The following is a 17,579-nucleotide window of genomic DNA, read 5'->3' as shown; positions in this document are numbered from 1 at the left end:
TGTTTTGTAGAGATGAGGTCTCACTATGTTGCCTAGGCTGGTCTCGAACTCCTGGCTCAAGCAATCTTCCTGCCTCAGTTTCTATAAAGTGCAGGGATTACCAGCGTGAGGCACCATGCCCAGCCCTTGGGATTTATATAATTTATATCTTACAGATGAAGAAACTGAGACTTATAAACTTAAATATATGGCCAGGGACCACTCAGTAAGTGAGGGACTGGAATTCAAAAATATATACTTTTAAGCAATAAATTATGCTACAACAAAGATTAACAACACACGATTAGAAAGGAATTTTATAAAATACGTAATACATACACACAGTCAAAACAGGAGAAAGGAAGTCTAGTATGCAGGATAATACATGTGGGGACCCAAGAAAAACCCCTGAATTTTATTTATAAAAAACTGTGTATTTATTCTTATATGTTTAAGCTTCAGTCACTTTCACAGTGCTCTCTGTTTGATGCAATACACCTATCGAGATGCTTTTTCCACTGCTCAAAACAGTTTTAGAACTCATCAATTTTGGTGTCTTTTAGTGCTTTTGCCATTTTTTGTTTTACCTCTTCCACACTGGCAAAACGTTTCCCTCTGTGGAATTTTTTCATCTGGGGAAACAACAAAATTTTGTCACTGGGGATGAGATCAAGAGAATAGGGAGGGTAGGGCAGGGGCTTTTTTGCCTCCCCAACCCCAGTACATTCAGGTGGCTAGGCATCTATTTAATTCTGACACTCTTGGAGAATAAGGCAAACGAGAAATATGAGGAATCACATGAGCCTCAGCTCTTGATCAAAGGAAACTCAAGTTTATAAAGAATACAGGTGGTGATTAGTAGGAACTATGAACCATAGGCCCTGGTAAATAAGCTAGTCCTTAAATCATGCAGATTGCTAAATTCAGAATTTGACACTTATCCTTTCCTCCTTCATCACATCCAGTCGGGTTTCAGGTCCTGTGAATTCCCTATCAGCAACATGACTCCATCCAACTTTCCCTCTTATCTCTACACCTAGTGTCCTTGCTGGATCGTGACTTGCCTTCTTTCTGAAATAGCCTTTTCCATGGATCTGTCCACCTCAACTCCAAACAAATGAACAAGAATCTCTGTGACAAAATGATACACATAAAATTTAGGAAAATAATTTTGGAAATGCTGACTCTTCTGCTAAAGAACATAAGCTTTATCAGACCTGACTCCAGAAAACTAATTGCAAAGACTTCATCTCTAGTAGTGATCGATTGGTACTGTCTCCTCCTTAAGCTTCCTGCAATACAGCACACATGGAATATACGGTTCCCTCAAATGTGCCCAAGGCCTTTAGGGGCCCATTTTCCTTTTCTATTTTCTCCTCTTTCACCAGCTTCACCTGAAAATTTTATAGGTTATTTTCCTTCTCCATGACTGCCCTACTCAAACTCAACATTTCAACTATCAAGGTGTGTGAGGATGTGTCTAGCCACATGTTGGGGCTTAAAATATTTAACATGTTATTATTCAAAGTTAATAAAATGCTAAAAGAGTAGATATATAAAACCATAATATCTACATAAAACTCATAAGAAAAGTATTTTGGACTTAAAATACCCAAATTTGAAGCAAACAGAAAATGCCAATTAAAAAAACCTTTTGAATTCAAACAGTCAAATGCACAACCAGATGTGTGTGTGGCCTGTCTAAAGCTGATTATTCATACACACACTGCTGGGCAGACGACTGATGATTTACCTAAGGTAGAAAAATCCTCTGCATCTGGATTGACTAAATGCTTTCTAGAATCTTTTCCAATGATCTTGAACTTTGGTTTTGCAAGGTCCATCTAATATTTAGAATTGATTGCATTTTACATGTATATATGAAATCTGTCAAAAATGGTCTGTTCATAGTTCATGCTCACAAATATGAATCTCATCTTTTCCTGGATGTATAAAAATGTTAAGGATGTTTAAAAATTGGCTGAAATGTCAATATTCTTTGATTAAAGTTAGTCTCCTGTCCAAATAACATTTCTTTATTTGTGATTGATCAATACTTTTTTTGGAAAAAAAAAAATCCATTAAAGGAACCTAAAAGCACCAGCCTTTGTAATCTTGAATTTATGCATTAGAAAAGGAGAAAACTGAATAATTAAGTTCCTAATTGAAAAGGGTTATGCTTATCTATTTACCTAAAGTCAGAATCCAGGGTTTTAAAACATGTGCATGATTCATGTTTTTTTTATTTAGGATAGAGAATGTATGTACTTGGACCAATTTATGCATCTTTGCCATTGAATACATTGACAGAACAGAGGAAAATTTATTTATTCACACTTTATAAAGTTTACTTTTATTAGTTTTAATGCATTTCAAGTAGATTTAGAGGATTTGTTCCACTCTTACATAGTGAAAACACACTATGGTGCCAATCTGACTTCACATGCAGGAAGTCAGAATGATATAAGAAATATTTCATTATTGGTAGTTTCTTCCTCACTTTCCTAGAACAGAGATGATATGAAATAGAGTCTCCTGCACTACACAGTCCACCTATGGCTGCCTCTAATGTAAATGACAGCTGAAAGATCAGACATGACACTGAACTCAGCCTTGCATTTTCCATCCATGTCTCTCGGCCCTTGTCTCTGCTTCCTCACAGCAGCAGCAAAACCTTGCACTTCTTTGCCCTGACATTTGTCAGAGCAGGATTAGCTGAAATTATTTCAGCCTCTCCTATGCACAATTGATCACAAATGTTCTTTATCCCTGATGATATATAACATTTTAAAAAGTTTCCTTCTGGATACACTAACGGACACACTCTATAGAAAATTTGAGTAAAATGAAAAACAGTTATCATTTATTCGTAAGAGATCCTCTTCTCACATGCATTCCTTTCCATATTTAAGGCACACTGTGTCCCTTTTCGGTTTGTGGGAGACTATGATGAATTGTAAATACATCAAACATACCTTTTCATTCAAAAGTAAGTCTAAAAGCAGGAAATCCCATTGGAGGAAAGTCTCATTGAAAGACTGTGATGAATTCCCACCAGCAGTGTATAAAAAAAAAAAGAAAGAAAGGCTGTGATGCATTAGAGGTCCACACTTACTGACTAGTTCACTAATGCTGTTCTTAATAGTCTTCTGTGAAAAACAATGGCACATGGATATTGAACCTGGTAGGATTTACTTCACACCTGAAGTGATTTTCAGAAAAAAATGTATTCTATTATGTCCTCAATTTAATAGTGGAAATGCATTCAGATGAGGGTGGGGATGAGGAGCCTCAGTGAACAGAAAACCACAGTTCCCTTTTGATTATTTGGGGCTGATTAACATACTCCAGGTGGTGATGAAAGTCTTTGTTTGGGTTGTACTGAAGAGAGTGGGTAAGGGAGGTGGGGGTGGGACTACATAGGGACCCACACTCCAAAGTTAGGTGTAAATGGCAATGAGTCACTAAGGTCAAGGCTCAAGAACAGAACTGAAGGCAGATCAGCACCTCTCTTTTACCAGCTGATGTTACTGTGCATAGGACCTAATGTTTCAGCACCAATTTACCACTGATTTTCAAATCAATTAATTTATTTCTGAATAATAAAACTGACTAGGGCAATGCTATAACATTTATTTTATTTAAATTTTTATCTTAGATATTGTTGAAGACCGATATATGATGGAAGTTTAGGAGTTATATTTATAATAAAATATTCATTATGGTACCGTAATATGGAATAACAAGTACACCATGCTCTAGAAAATATATAGTTATATTAAATAAATTTCAAGTTAAATACATATTTCTTCTCTATCTATATATTCATTCCTCATATTTCTCAGGGAAAAAAAGGCAAATTCAATTCTCCATATTAATAATGATTAATGGATTATTATTAATAATAATTATTATGAATTACAAAGGTCAAATAGTCAAAAAATAAGATAACTCTTGATGACAGTGCTCTGTAAAATAGTTTTTGACTTAAAAAAATACCTGTTTCTCAGACTTCCTTCTTTAGATCTGTGGAGAACTGAAATGAGCAGACATTTAGACTTTTTTGTATTAACAGCAGTGGCTCATACTTTGAGAGGTTGAGGTGGGGGTATCATTTGAGGACAGGAGTTAGAGACCAAACTAGGCAACAATGTGAAACTCTGTCTCTGCAAAAAATAAAATTAGCCAGGCATGGTGGCAAGTGCCTGTAGTTTCAGCTACTTGGAAGATCAAGGCTGCTGTGAGCTGATGGTGCCACTGCACTCCAGTCTGGTTAACAGAATGAGACCCAACTTGAAATAAATAAATAGCATAAACAATGTCTTAAATATGATACTATCATACAAACCACAATAAATAATCTTAAGAAAAGTAAAATTATATACTATGATACATAGGTTAAATGTATTTCATTATTTTATTTACTATAAAATCAATAAAGATAAAGATTTTAAGATTTCATGTAATCAAAAGAAAGTTTAACCTATGAAATTATTTCATAGGCAATTATACCTACATACACACACACTATCCCTGGGGTAGACATCTTTATTTAAAATGGTTAATAATAATTCACAGATCAGTTTTATATCTGACTAAACTCCTTAATTACTTACTACTTTACCACTGATCAATTCACTGTCCTGAAAGAAAAACTGGTTCTAAAACACAAATTTTTGACTCAATTATTGACAGAATGTATTGCTTTTAAGATTTCTTATATATGGTGAGCACAAAGGAAATAAGTAATCTCGATAATATGATAAAAATTAATGGAAATGTTAGAAAATCATTACTTGCTGTAAAAATGGAGTTCACAGGGAAAAAAATCAATGGCAATTTAATAATTATTATGTATATGTATAAGAGCAAACCTCATTGTGTATTTAGAGAAAACATTTAGGGATGAATGTAAAACTATGAATACATTTTTGTCACTTACCTCTTTTAACGTTTCTGGCTGATTTGTCTGAAGGACACGGGCAGCGGCCTTCACATTTGACTGAGATCTGTTTGCCTAAGACACATGCCTGGTATTCTAGCTTGCACTGTATAAAAAGAGACAGAGAGGAAAAAAGTAATTCAAATACCTCTAGTTGTATCAATAGAAAATCAAGAAATATTTAGGAAAATAAATTGTTATGCATTTTTCCACCATATATCTCCAATACTAAGGTACAATTTTACACACTCATATACAGCCTCACCTATTCCACAGAGGACACAAAAGTGCAGTCACTTATAGTTATTTTGGCGAACAATCATTGAGATATATGTCTTAAAAGTTGCTCTTAGTTTGTCAGTTCTATTGTATAAACTGAGTAGGTAATTTTAGAATCAAATGGACAGATGTCATTGGGTTTGACAGTGTATCTCTTGAACCTCCCTTTAAATGTTCTTGGTTTTTACTTACTTGAGTAAGCATGTCTTTTCTCTCTTACTGTGCTCTAAATTTTGGCTACAGAGGCTGTATATACATCAGTCTTTAGATGATGACTTGCACAGCATCGAATGGACTATCAAATATCACACTAGGCAAACAATTATAAAACATTTATTTGTGAATTGATATGTTTAGGAAATACTTTGTTTGTGGTCTCCCACAAAGATACACCATAGTACAAACATACAGACATACACACAGAAAAGAAGCATACATATTTATGTATAAAATAAACAAGCAAAATGTTTATTTAACCCTTGTATACACACACTTAGTGTGTGTATGCATTTCACATATATTTTAGTATAATGATCTTTTCAGTGTCTCTCTGATCATTCCATGAAAGTGGCTTTTATTATTATTATTATTTTAAAGATGTGGGGTACAATTCAGGGTTAGGAACATAAGTGGTCATCTTACAGATGAAGTTTGGGTACCCTTATTGATGTTATGTGCCCCTCCCTTGAGTTGAGCAGCCAACAGTTCTTACATTTGAACAAATGTTCAGTCATAATATGCCAGTCACATAAGACTGTTTCTACAAGCCCCAGAGATTGTTTCATTTGTTTTACTAAAAAGAGTATAGCATGCTTTTCTTCAGTGCTGTGCGACCAGAGAATTAGAAACAATTAAGAGAGCCGGGCTCAGTGTCTCAGCCTGTAATCCCGTGCCTTTGGGAGGTTGAGGTGAGTGGATTGCCTGAGCCCGCAGGTTTGAGACTCGCCTGGGCAACTTGGCAAGACCTCATCTCTACAATAAAAAATCAAAAAAAAAAATTGAAAAAAAAAAAGAGAGTCACAGTGGTACACATGTGATTCTATTGTACACATGATGGCCAAAAGATAATGAATGATATATAAAACAAGGATAGGAACTCCTGAATTTGAATATTTTGAGTAGCATCTCCTAAAAATGACATTTAGGGCTAGTGTCTCAAATGTCCTCAGCTTCAATTTTCCAATAAATGACTGGGATAATAACATCTATTCTCCAGAGTTTTAAGAATCAAACAGCCAGTTTTCCCAACTCAGTATCTATCATAAACCAGGGTCTCAGAAAAAGTTAATCAAAGTACTCAAAGTAAAACAAAACTATCACGGCACGAGTTTTTTGCTTATTTTTTAGTTTAGTTTGATTTTCTTTGCAAACATTACTCATTGTGAAATTTTAAGCCAGAGTACCCTTAATTCATTTTAAAGATAATTTTATAACTGCACATTTGACATGATTAAAAATTATAAACCCACTCCATCTTTTAAGAGACAGTAATTATCTTCCTATTCTAAAAGAAATAGATCTCACTAATTTTGAAGTAATATGATTTCTTTAGTGACTACTTCCATAATTTACCCAGGGTAAATTATTTTAAAAGTAAGTAGAGTAGACTTTCTGTCTCCAATAGGAAATGTACCAACAACTAAATCAATTCAGCTCAATTGACATCAAGAAACACTGAATACACCTAGTAACTAATCAGATTACTCACATCTCTACAACATTTCATTTTTTTCTTGTTCAATAACTCTTTAATGGACAGGCAAAATTCTTAAGTAGCCCTGCAACAAATGATTAAAGATTATTAAGCACTGTGAACATGTTAGTAGTAGCATACTTGCCCTTTTGGAGGAACAGACTCATTATTTTTCATTATTCAGTTTTTCAGTAATTGAAAAAATGATTTTGTTGTGTAAAATAACAATTAATTTTAAATGTAATTAAAAAGTCCAGTATCTAATCAAAATTATAAATAAATAGGTAAGCAATTATGAGTGCTTTAATGAAAGTCAAATAAATTATATGAAACTTTGGGACTTCAAATTTAATATACTTCACAATAACTTCTGTTAACTTAGTATTTCACAGTACCAAACTTACATATATAAAAATTCTGACTCATGAAAAAATTTTTTTAAATTCAGGAGCAATTTTAAGTGGTATATGAAGAATCAAAACCAAAAGTCAATATTAATTATAGTTAACACTGGATTTTACCATTTGAAAGTATGCCAGCTTCCTTCATAGACATGTTATACCACACTCACTTACATTGTAAATATGGTTTATTTTAGTGGTGATGTTTTCAAAATATAAAGAATATGAAAGGTTAATAAATATGAAAGGGTAATAACTGAATCAACAACAAAAATATATGAGATGCGTTAGTTTATTAAAAACGGGTGGTGGCAGCAGCAGCAGTAGAGTTGGGTGAGTCAGGATCTGATTCAGCCTCCTCCCACAGCAGTTCATGAGGCATCTGACTCACGTTAAGAGCAACCCCATTGGTGTGTGCGAAGAGCAGAGGAGAGGGGCTGGGGGCTGGAACTGGCTTCCTACCTCAGCAGCAGCCAGAAGACCCTGTGGTGTGCTTGGGAAAGGAATCTGAAGTTTTAGAATTGGCCCACAGAGGGAACTCTTTTTTTTTTCTTTGTTTTAGTACTTGTTTTTTTTGGTTTTTTTTTTTTTTAGTGTTTTTTAGTTTTTCTGTTTGTGTATGGGCCTTTTTGAGGGCAAGTGCCTCATCAGGTTCTTTTTTTGTTTGGATGCTTGTTTGCTTGTATTTTTTTGGCTTTTGGGGTTATTTTTTGTTTTTGTTTGTTTCTTTTTTTTTATTGGACTTTTAGTCTGTCCCCCAGGCTGGAGTGCAGTGGCACATTCATGGTAACCACAGCCTTGACCTGCTAGGCTTAGGGAATCCTTCCATCTCAGCCTTTCAAGTAGGTGGAACTTTAGGTGTGCTACCATGTTGTTTGTTTCTTTATTTGTTAGTTGGTGAATCTGTCTGGTTTCCTTCTCCTTCACTTCTCTTTTCTTTATCCTTTCATCTCCCTTCTTCCTTTTTCTGTTCTTTTCTTCTTACATCATTTTGATTTCAGGGGGCATACATACACCTCCACTGCATGGGCAGATTGTAAGGTGGTGGGAAGTGGGCTCCAGGGGGCCCACACATCTGTCAGCAAACACTTTAATCTGCAGATAGCTTCTGAACCACAGATCCCCCCATCACACCACAATCAAATCTCAAAACTGCAAAAAGGACAACCCCCATCCCCAGACCAGCATCAAAATTTAACAAATCCAGAGGATCTACATCAGGAAGAATAGAGTATTGAGCAGACAGAAGTGAAAGCTATCCCCCCATCACTGAGTAACAGAATTTAAGAAGGTGGAGAAAAGAGAGGAGGAAAATTATCACAAATGCAGAAGAATCAAAGGAAGAACACAGGTCCCATACCTGGGAAGACAGCAGCTGAAAAATACAGAGAGTAGAACTCAAACAATGAAGAACTTCCAGAACAACTGGTCTCAAACCACAAACCTAGAGATCAAGATAGTAAAAGAGAGAAAGAACAGAAATGAGAAGTGACAAGAGGAAAGAATGAAGGAGCTGATAACTGAGTTGACAGCAATAAAGAATATAGCGTATGAAATAAATATCAAAGTGATAAGCCTGGAAAGCAGAATTAACCAAGCAGAAGAAAGACTCTCAGAGCTTAAGGACCAAACTATGGAGATAACACAAACTATTGAAAACACAGAAAATAAACTTAAAAAGACAGAACAAAGCCTCCAAAAGATGTACACATATGTCAAGAGGCTGAACCTATGATTAATTGGCAATCCTGAGGAAGACAGAGAAACAGAGACCACCCTGGAATAAACATATCATGAAATTATACAAGAAAACTTCCCTCATCTCATCAGAGATGTGATCATTCAAACAAAAGAAATTCAGAAAACCCCTGCAAGATGTCAAATGAGAAAACCAACTCCTAGACACATAGTAGTTTGCTTACACAAAGTAGGTATAAAAGAAAATGTCCTAAGTGTAGCAAGAGAGAAGGGTCAGACTACTTACCCAGAAAGACCAATTAGAATAGCAGCAACTTATCGAAAGAAACACTACAAGCTAGAAGAGACTGAGGTCCAGTCTTCAAAGATCTCAAAGACAAACAATTCCAACCAAGAATTTCCTACCCAGCTAAGTTTCATAAGTGGTGGATAATTCAAATCTTTCCTAGACATTCAATCTCTAAGAGTTTACACCGCCTCCAGATCAGCTCTACAAGAAATCCTTAAGATAGTATTAAACACAGAGGAAAGAAAAAAAGGAATGACCACACTTCCCAAGAATGCAGAAAAGAGATTGAAAATACACACACATATATCAACCCCAAAATCAAAAGAAAACCAACAAACAAATAAACAAACAACAATAAACCCAATAAGAGCCCCATGACAGGGATAAATTCTCACATCTCAATAATTAACCTGAACGTGAATAGACTAAATGCACCACTGAAAAGACATAATGGCAAGCTGGATAAGAAAAAAAAAACATAATGCAACAATATGCTTTTTCCAGGAGAATTATCTTACCAAAATGGACGCTCACAGACTCAAAGTGAAGAGGATGGAAAACAAATTTTCAGGCGAATGAAACACAAAATAAAGCATGTGTACCCCACACGTTTAAAATAATAATTAAAAAAATTAAAAGAGAGAGAGAGAAAAAGAAAGCCGGAGTTGCAATCTTAATATCAGACAAAATATAATTTAAGCTCTCAAAAATTAAAAAAGATAAGGAAGGTCACTACAAAATGATAAAAGTTTAATCCATCAACAGGAAATATCCATCCTAAACATATATGCACCCAACACAGGAGAACCATCCTTTATAAAGCAGCTTCTAGGAAAGATAACAAAAGATATTGACTCTAATACTCAAAACTGAACTTAAACACCCCACTCACCACCGTAGACAGATCATCGTGTCAAAAAATCAACAAGGAGATTCGGAACCTCAATTTGATGCCTGACGAAACTTAACAGATATCTACAGAACACTCCACCCAACAACCACAGGATACAGATTCTACCCATCCCCACACAGAACATACTCCAAGATCGACCACATCTTTGACCATAAATCAGGCATAAACAAATTTTCGTAAGATTGAAAAACTGCCATGCACCTTCTCAGGACACAGTGGAATAAAAATAAATATCAACTCCAACAGAACTACCCCCAAACTCACAAAGACATGATCATAAAACAGCATGATGCTGAACAACTACTGGGTCAACATGGAAATCAAAGCAGAAATTGAAAGATTTCTGGAAACAAATGAAAATAAAGACAGATCTTACCAAAACCTTTGGAATGCCATGAAAGCAGTGCTTCACAGCAATCAGAAGGACTTAGAATCTATAATACTCAGTGATCTCTCACAGAAACAAATAACTGAGTAACACATGTTTTCACTCATGAGCAGACCCTGAACAATGATCACAATACTATAAGAAAGGGATTTGGCAATGGTGGGAAACTGCCAGGGGAGGGGGTGAGACACATTTTATCAATAAGGGTACCTGATCTCAAACCAGGTAAAGTGGGGACAAAAGTGGGACCCAAATATTACCTATGAAATGACTATTTGTATACCTAACCCTGAATTGTACCCCATACATATTTAAAGTAAAAAAAGGAACCATATTTTTTCTGCCAAAAAATTAACGATCATTTTTGCATTGTTAGGCACTAAGAAGATAATTTACAAAAAAATACATAATCTTTACAAACATTTGAATTTTCATCCCAAAAGTTTCACCTTTTAGCTATCTTTCTTCAGCATAATTACGATTTAAAAATTTTAAAGATTTGAGTAACAGAATTAAGTTATAGTTTTGCAAAAAATTATTTTTACAATTTTTCTTACAAAATTATTCTTGTGAACAGTTTTTTCTTTATGCATTCCTATAAAGAGTGACTGACTCAATATATAGCAAGTATACTTCATATGCATAATCAAATGAATTCAGGTTTCTGCAACCTGTAAATTATTTAGTATTATTTACTTATGGATTAATTTTGGGAAAAAAATTCATGCAAAATTTTACAAAAAGATTATTAAAATATTAATATGCTACTTATAAGTATTTTTAACTACACACACTGATTGCCTTTCTAATTCATAATGCTCAATTTACTTAATTATCACAAAGCTGAAACATTTATATAGGTATATGTGAACTAAAATATCATATAAAGGGCATGCTCATTAGTCTATAATTACCACCAAAAAAAGAGAAAATAATGTAGAGAAAGACATGATTAATTCATTCCTGATTATCTAAGACTCTGAATATTCAGAACACATAAGTTATGAGTTATTGTGAAAAGCAAGACTGGAGGATGATTTTGATGCTAGTCATGAAAAGTTATTTTATAGTCATTTGTTTAATAACAGGATGAAAGAAGAAAATATGATCTTATCATATTAGAGAAATGTAGCACAAGGAAAAGACTCCAGCCATCTGATTTCAAGAAGATGTATTCACCATCGTTATGGTAGATGACTTAGACCAGACGAGATACTCAGCCAGGGATAATTCCCCTACCTCTCCCAAAGACGTGTGAGGACACTTTTGGTCATTGGAACAAAGGCAGCAGGTATATTGGTTGCCGCTGGCATTTACTAGTTAGAGGCCAGAAATGCTGCCAAACATATTCCAGTGCACAAGACAGCTCTCCCTACCTTGTTGTGTCCTAAATATGCGAAATGTGAACAGGTCCTAAATGTGAACAGTGCCTAGATTGAGAAGCCCTGATGAGGCACTGGTCTACTAAAAGACAATAAAAGGATTCACTAAACTCTCAGAGCTCTTCCTATTTCCCTTAGAAATTATTTCTTGGGCATTCACTAAAGTTGCCCATATAAAATATGAACAATTCTATAAACAAATTACCAGTTACGAACACTTTTAATATCCAGATAAACCAGAAAATACAAATCAGCTAAAACAAAAAGATATACAGTTGACAATGCCCTACTTTTATGTCAAACACTGTGTTAAGCAGTTTGAATACATTACTCTTTTGATCATCAAAATAAGAAAGGCATATTTTTTTACAATTTTTACAAGTGAAGTTTAGAGAACTTATGCAACTGATCAAAAATGTATGACTGGAATGGGATCCAAGCACTATTTTACAGTTCTTCTAATGTAGAACAAGTAGAAGAAATAGCAACAATGTTCTTTTTCTTATTATAGCACTACAATTTTTTTATTAAAATGAGAAAACAAAATCAGAAAATATGAAATATCATGAATTCTTTTTTTTAATTCTCTGTTTTGTTTTGTTTTGAATCAAAGTCTCACTCTGTCGCCCGAGCTGGAGTGCAGTGGCACGCTCACGGCCACTCCCGTGTCAATCTGCTGGACTCAGGCAGTCCTTCCACCTCAGCCTTCCAATTAGCCAGAACTACAGGGACATGTTATCATGCCATGCTTATTATTATTATTATTTTTTGATATATTGTAGAGACAAGGTCTCACCAAGTTTCACAGGCTGGTCTCGAACCCATGGGCTCAGGCAATACTCCCACCTCGGCCTCCCAAAGTGCTGGGATTACAGGCTTGAGTCATCATACCTGGCCAATTTTCTGTTTTTTAACTTAGACTGACTGAATTTTATCAATTCTCTGTTTAATCTTAGACTGACCAATGTGTTATACCTCTTTAATGCCCCTGGAAGACATTATCTGAACTCCCATGAACAGAATTCTCATCTTTGGCACTAGCTAACCCTTTCCCAAGCAAACACCATCCACCGGATTTCCAATGTTCATTCTGGGGTTTCCCATGCAAAGACAACCACAGGAGGAAAGAAACCTGACATCCATCCATTCATTCATTCCATCAGGATATAGCATATACACAGAAATGTCATCACTGCTGCACACAAACACAAGCAGGAAGTGGCACATAGCAACACATGAAGAACCCTCTGCACCTCAGTGGACACTACACCACTGCCTTCTCTGTGTAGCACTCTGTCTTTCATCAAGACATACCACCCTGCTCATCTGGTAGAATGCTTCCTTTTTTCACCAGAAGCTTATTTTGGGAAACTTAGTTTTTTTTTGAGTTGGAGTCTCACTCGGTCTCCTAGACTGGAGTGCAGTGGCCGCTCCCAGCCACCGCAGCCTCGACCTGCTGGGCTCCGGCGATCCTTCCGCTTAGCCTTCCAAGTAGCCAGAATTACAGGTATGAGCTACCACGCCCAGCTGATTTTTGTTTTGTTTTGATTTATTGTAGAGATGAGGTCTCGCTGCCCAGGTGGGTCTCGAACCCGCGGGCTCAGGCAATCCACTCACCTCAGCCTCCCAAGGCGCGGGATTACAGGCTGAGCCACCGAGCCCGGCTGGGAAACTTAGTTTTACATTACAAAATATTATATCATATCCCCGTCACCACAGGAAAAAGTAATATGACATGTGTCAGGTTGGTGTCATTTTCTGCAGTCTTAATTCTATCTGTGGGAAGAGAAGCAAACCCTTTGCAGGGGGTCTAGCACTGGAAATGTGAGCACGGATGCTACTACACAGACTTAAAATGAGAAAGGGACCAACAGAGTCCTGAGCATATGAAAATCCTTAATTCAAGCAATCTTTAAGGCTTACTGATATGCAAGTTAATTTCTCCCTTATACTTCAAACTTTAGGCTATACAAGGAACCTGGAAATTGGGTATTGTAAAGGACTAGTTGAATTTCAGCTAAGCTAAAATTAGGTGAGGGAAGAGAGGTCTCAACAACCATAGTAAGTTTACAATCTTGCTACTCAGTCATGAACAAGTTAAAATATTGCTTTAGTTGGAAGGCAGATTATCTGACCAAGGAGAACTACCAGGAAAAAACGAAGTCACAGAACTATACCTCACCTTCACCTTACTAATAAACATGTTGCCTCAGATGTGGTATATCATCTGGATCAGGATATCTCCAATTTTCCAAACAGGAATTATTATCACAAATATTTTATTTTTCTTCCAAAATTAAGCACTTCTCAAAATACCCAGCAGACACTTCTCATCTGGCACAGAACTTGCAATATTTTTTAGTACAATATCAGAAAATGCCAAAAAAGGAAATAGGACACATATATTATGGACTCAGACCTGGATGCAGCATTGGCTTTTGGATGGTGTCCAATTAAAGAGTATCTGACATGTTCACAGACATACTTGGGATCGCCATAGTGCATTGTGCTGTAAACTTAACTTAATGCAAAGTAGTTCCAGAATTCCAGGAGTGCATATTCCCTTACCTTAGATGAAGTTGTGTACATATGCATGTAAAAACCTTATTGTTTCTCATATTACTGAATTATTCAAGGGAGTTAAAAGGCTATCTGTAGTAAAGTGTCCTTTATTTTGTGATATGTGTGCCTAACATAGCATTTGTGCTTGAGTATTCTTTGGTGTGAGGTCATTACTGTAAACACATATCCTAGACATCACATAATACCTTTACAGAATTTAATACATTTACAGAATTTAACACCAAAATGTTAAGATGCTCATTTTATAATCTTTTTGTTCTTATTTGCTTTATTAAATTTTGTCATTAAAATTATTCCAGACCAATGTTGTTTTCAATTAAAAGTAATCATTTCAATTAAAATAAAATCTTTAAAATATATTCTTTAATGATTGTTGAAACACATACATAAGATTAATTAAATCATTTTAACTTACTATTAATTTATACTTTCATTATTTACCTTGGAATGTAATATGGGCTTTGACATAAAACAACTCACAGAATTTTCCAGAGAGGCAGGAGAGGTTAAAAATAATTTTTAAAAGATGAGAACAGAAGGTCATGACACCAAGTACTCTAAAAATGAGATGACATTTCAGAAGAAATTATTTTTACAGATATAAATGGGAGTGAATTTTTTTAAAAAGAATGGGAGTAAGCAACAAGGGATGCATTTAAAAGAAAGTACGAGGAACTGAAAGATTCAGGACAGAAGGTTAAATTTAGCCAACAATAGAAAAGATTCTGAACACCTCAAAGCTGTGGATGACTTCAATAGTTATTCAAACATAAAGAGTAAACTGTGATGTCTTGTGATACATTTCAATGTCTATGAGGCTTGCATACTTAAATTGTGATATTAGCTGGTTTAAAAAACATAAAACATTGAGAAATGTCTTGTTTATCATGCTTAAGAAATCCCTAGGGCTTATATTAAAGAACATGCTATTCCTATCACTGATATATATGGTTAATGGTCAATGGCACAGTTTCATGCACTGATAACAAAGATCTACTTTGGGGTGTGCTAAAAGAGAAAGACAGGGAAGGGCTGGTGCAATGAGCTTCGACACGGTAATATCAACATTAAACTTGGTTTTCCACTGTGTAAAGTTTCCCCTTGAGTAAACTTGAGGAATTAGCCTGAGAAGCCATTACTTTGTGAGCCTTAAAGTAGCAGCTGTTGACTCACTTCCAGAAAACATGTGCGCTGACACCGAGACTAGAACACACATTTGGGATGGAAGATTCCTGGCCATGTCAGTGTGGGGAAGAGGCAGGTCTGTTCATCAGGGTGGTCACAGCATGTTATTAGGAGGAAGTTTCTATGGGAAAGGTGACTATAACAAGGAAAACAGATAAGGGTATATGAAGCAGGGAGAGTGGTTACAGGTAAGTGACCCACTCCAGGGTCACGAATTCACTAAATACCACAAATAAGAAACTCACCTAGGATACATATGCAAAAAAACCCCACAAACCTAGGACCATCCCATACGTGCCTTGTGTGTTGATATTGTTTTAAAAAAACACACAAAAATACTCAACAGCAGTTCATTCTGACTGCCCTAACTCCAGTGGGGGAGCAGATCATGAACTCTGATGATCATCCCAGGGGAGGGCCCAACACACCTCTCTCTGCTCATGGCATCTCAGTATCGATGTCTTCCAGGGAAACACCACACAGTACTGCATGGGGCAATGCTTTATTCACATAGAGAAAAGTTTCAACAGTCCTTGTGCCCCATCTGACTAATGCAGTCCCCTTCCCCAGCAGCTGACACAGAGTAACCGACTTGCATTCAAGGGAATGCATTCAACTTTTCTCCACTCAGGATGACACTCAGTATTGATTTGTCATATATGGCTTTTATTATTTTGAGGAATGTTCCTTCTATACCTATTTTGCTGAGGATTTTTATCATGAGGCAATCCTAGATTTAATCAAATGCTTTTCCTTTTTTTGTCTTTGAATTAGAGTTCCACTCTGTCATCCAGGCTGGAGTGTAGTGACATGTCAACCTGCTGGGCTCAGGCGATCCTTACATCTTAGCCTTCCAAGGAGCTGGAACTACAGCTGTGCACCATCATGCTCTGCTAATTGTTTGGTTTATTGTAGAGACGAGGTTTTGCCAAGTTGCCCAGGCTGGTCTCAAGTCCCTGGACTCAGACAATCCTCTTGCCTCTGCCTCCCAAAGTGCTGGGATTCCAGGTGTGAGACACAGGGTCTATTGAAATGATCACATAATTTTTCTTTTCAATTCTATTTATATGGTGGATCACATTTACTGACTTGTGTTTGTTGAACCATCCTTGTATCCCTGGGATAAAACCCATTTGATTGTGGTGGATTACTTTCTTTGTGTGCTGTTGAATTCAGTTTGTTAGTAGTTTGTTGAGGTTTTTGTGCCTATGCTCATTTGTCTGGAATTCTGCGGTTGTTGTTGTCATCTTTGCCTGGCTTTGGTATTATGGTGATACTGGCATTGTAGAATTAGTGAGGGAGAATTGCCTCCTTTTCAATCTCCTGGAATAGCTTCAGTAAAATTTTTGGTACAAGCTCTTCTTTGAATGATTGATAGATTTTGGCTGTGAATCTGTTAGGTCCTGGACTTTTTTTTTCATTGAGAGACTTTTAATTATTGTTTCAATCTTATTACTTGTTATTGTTCTATTCATGGTTGAGGGGTTGTATGAATCTATCCAGTTCTTCTAAATTATCTATTTTTTTGCCTACAGATGTTTATGATAATCTTAGATGATTCACTCTATGAGTCCTGCTGCTTCTCTAATGAGTCACGAGGTGTGCTGCTGGTCTTTTTCCTCTCTGAGTGCTCTGGAACTCTCTATTTTGGTTCACTCTGATGGAGAAACTCACATTAGCTACTTCTTGTCAGGCAACTAAATCCAATCTAGATCAGCTTGTCTCCCTTTTTTTGTTGGTTTATTTGTATTTTATTAGAGTGTTCCTTTATTTATAAAGTTTGTGTACTTGTTTATGAGCTCCAAGTTAGCAGAACAAAATCTAGGCAATCCTTAGCAGTTTGAATT

The 17,579-nt window shown here is 35.9% G+C and overlaps 1 protein-coding gene across 3 annotated transcripts in view; it reads right to left on the bottom strand.

The window, feature by feature from the left end:
• SPOCK3 (SPARC/osteonectin, cwcv and kazal like domains proteoglycan 3) overlaps window positions 1-17,579 on the bottom strand; it is a 334,334-nt gene that overhangs the window by 163,053 nt on the left and 153,702 nt on the right. For all 3 annotated transcript variants that reach the window (XM_021706488.1, XM_021706490.1, XM_021706489.1), the window contains one exon: window positions 4,922-5,027. In XM_021706488.1, coding sequence (XP_021562163.1) covers window positions 4,922-5,027 — 106 coding nt within the window. The remainder of the gene's footprint in view (window positions 1-4,921; window positions 5,028-17,579) is intronic.

This window comes from Carlito syrichta, unplaced genomic scaffold, assembly GCF_000164805.1.
Source record: "Carlito syrichta isolate Samal-C Ts95f unplaced genomic scaffold, Tarsius_syrichta-2.0.1 Scaffold315643, whole genome shotgun sequence".
Lineage (NCBI taxonomy): Eukaryota > Metazoa > Chordata > Mammalia > Primates > Tarsiidae > Carlito > Carlito syrichta.
This window is presented reverse-complemented; position numbering and strand designations above follow the sequence as displayed.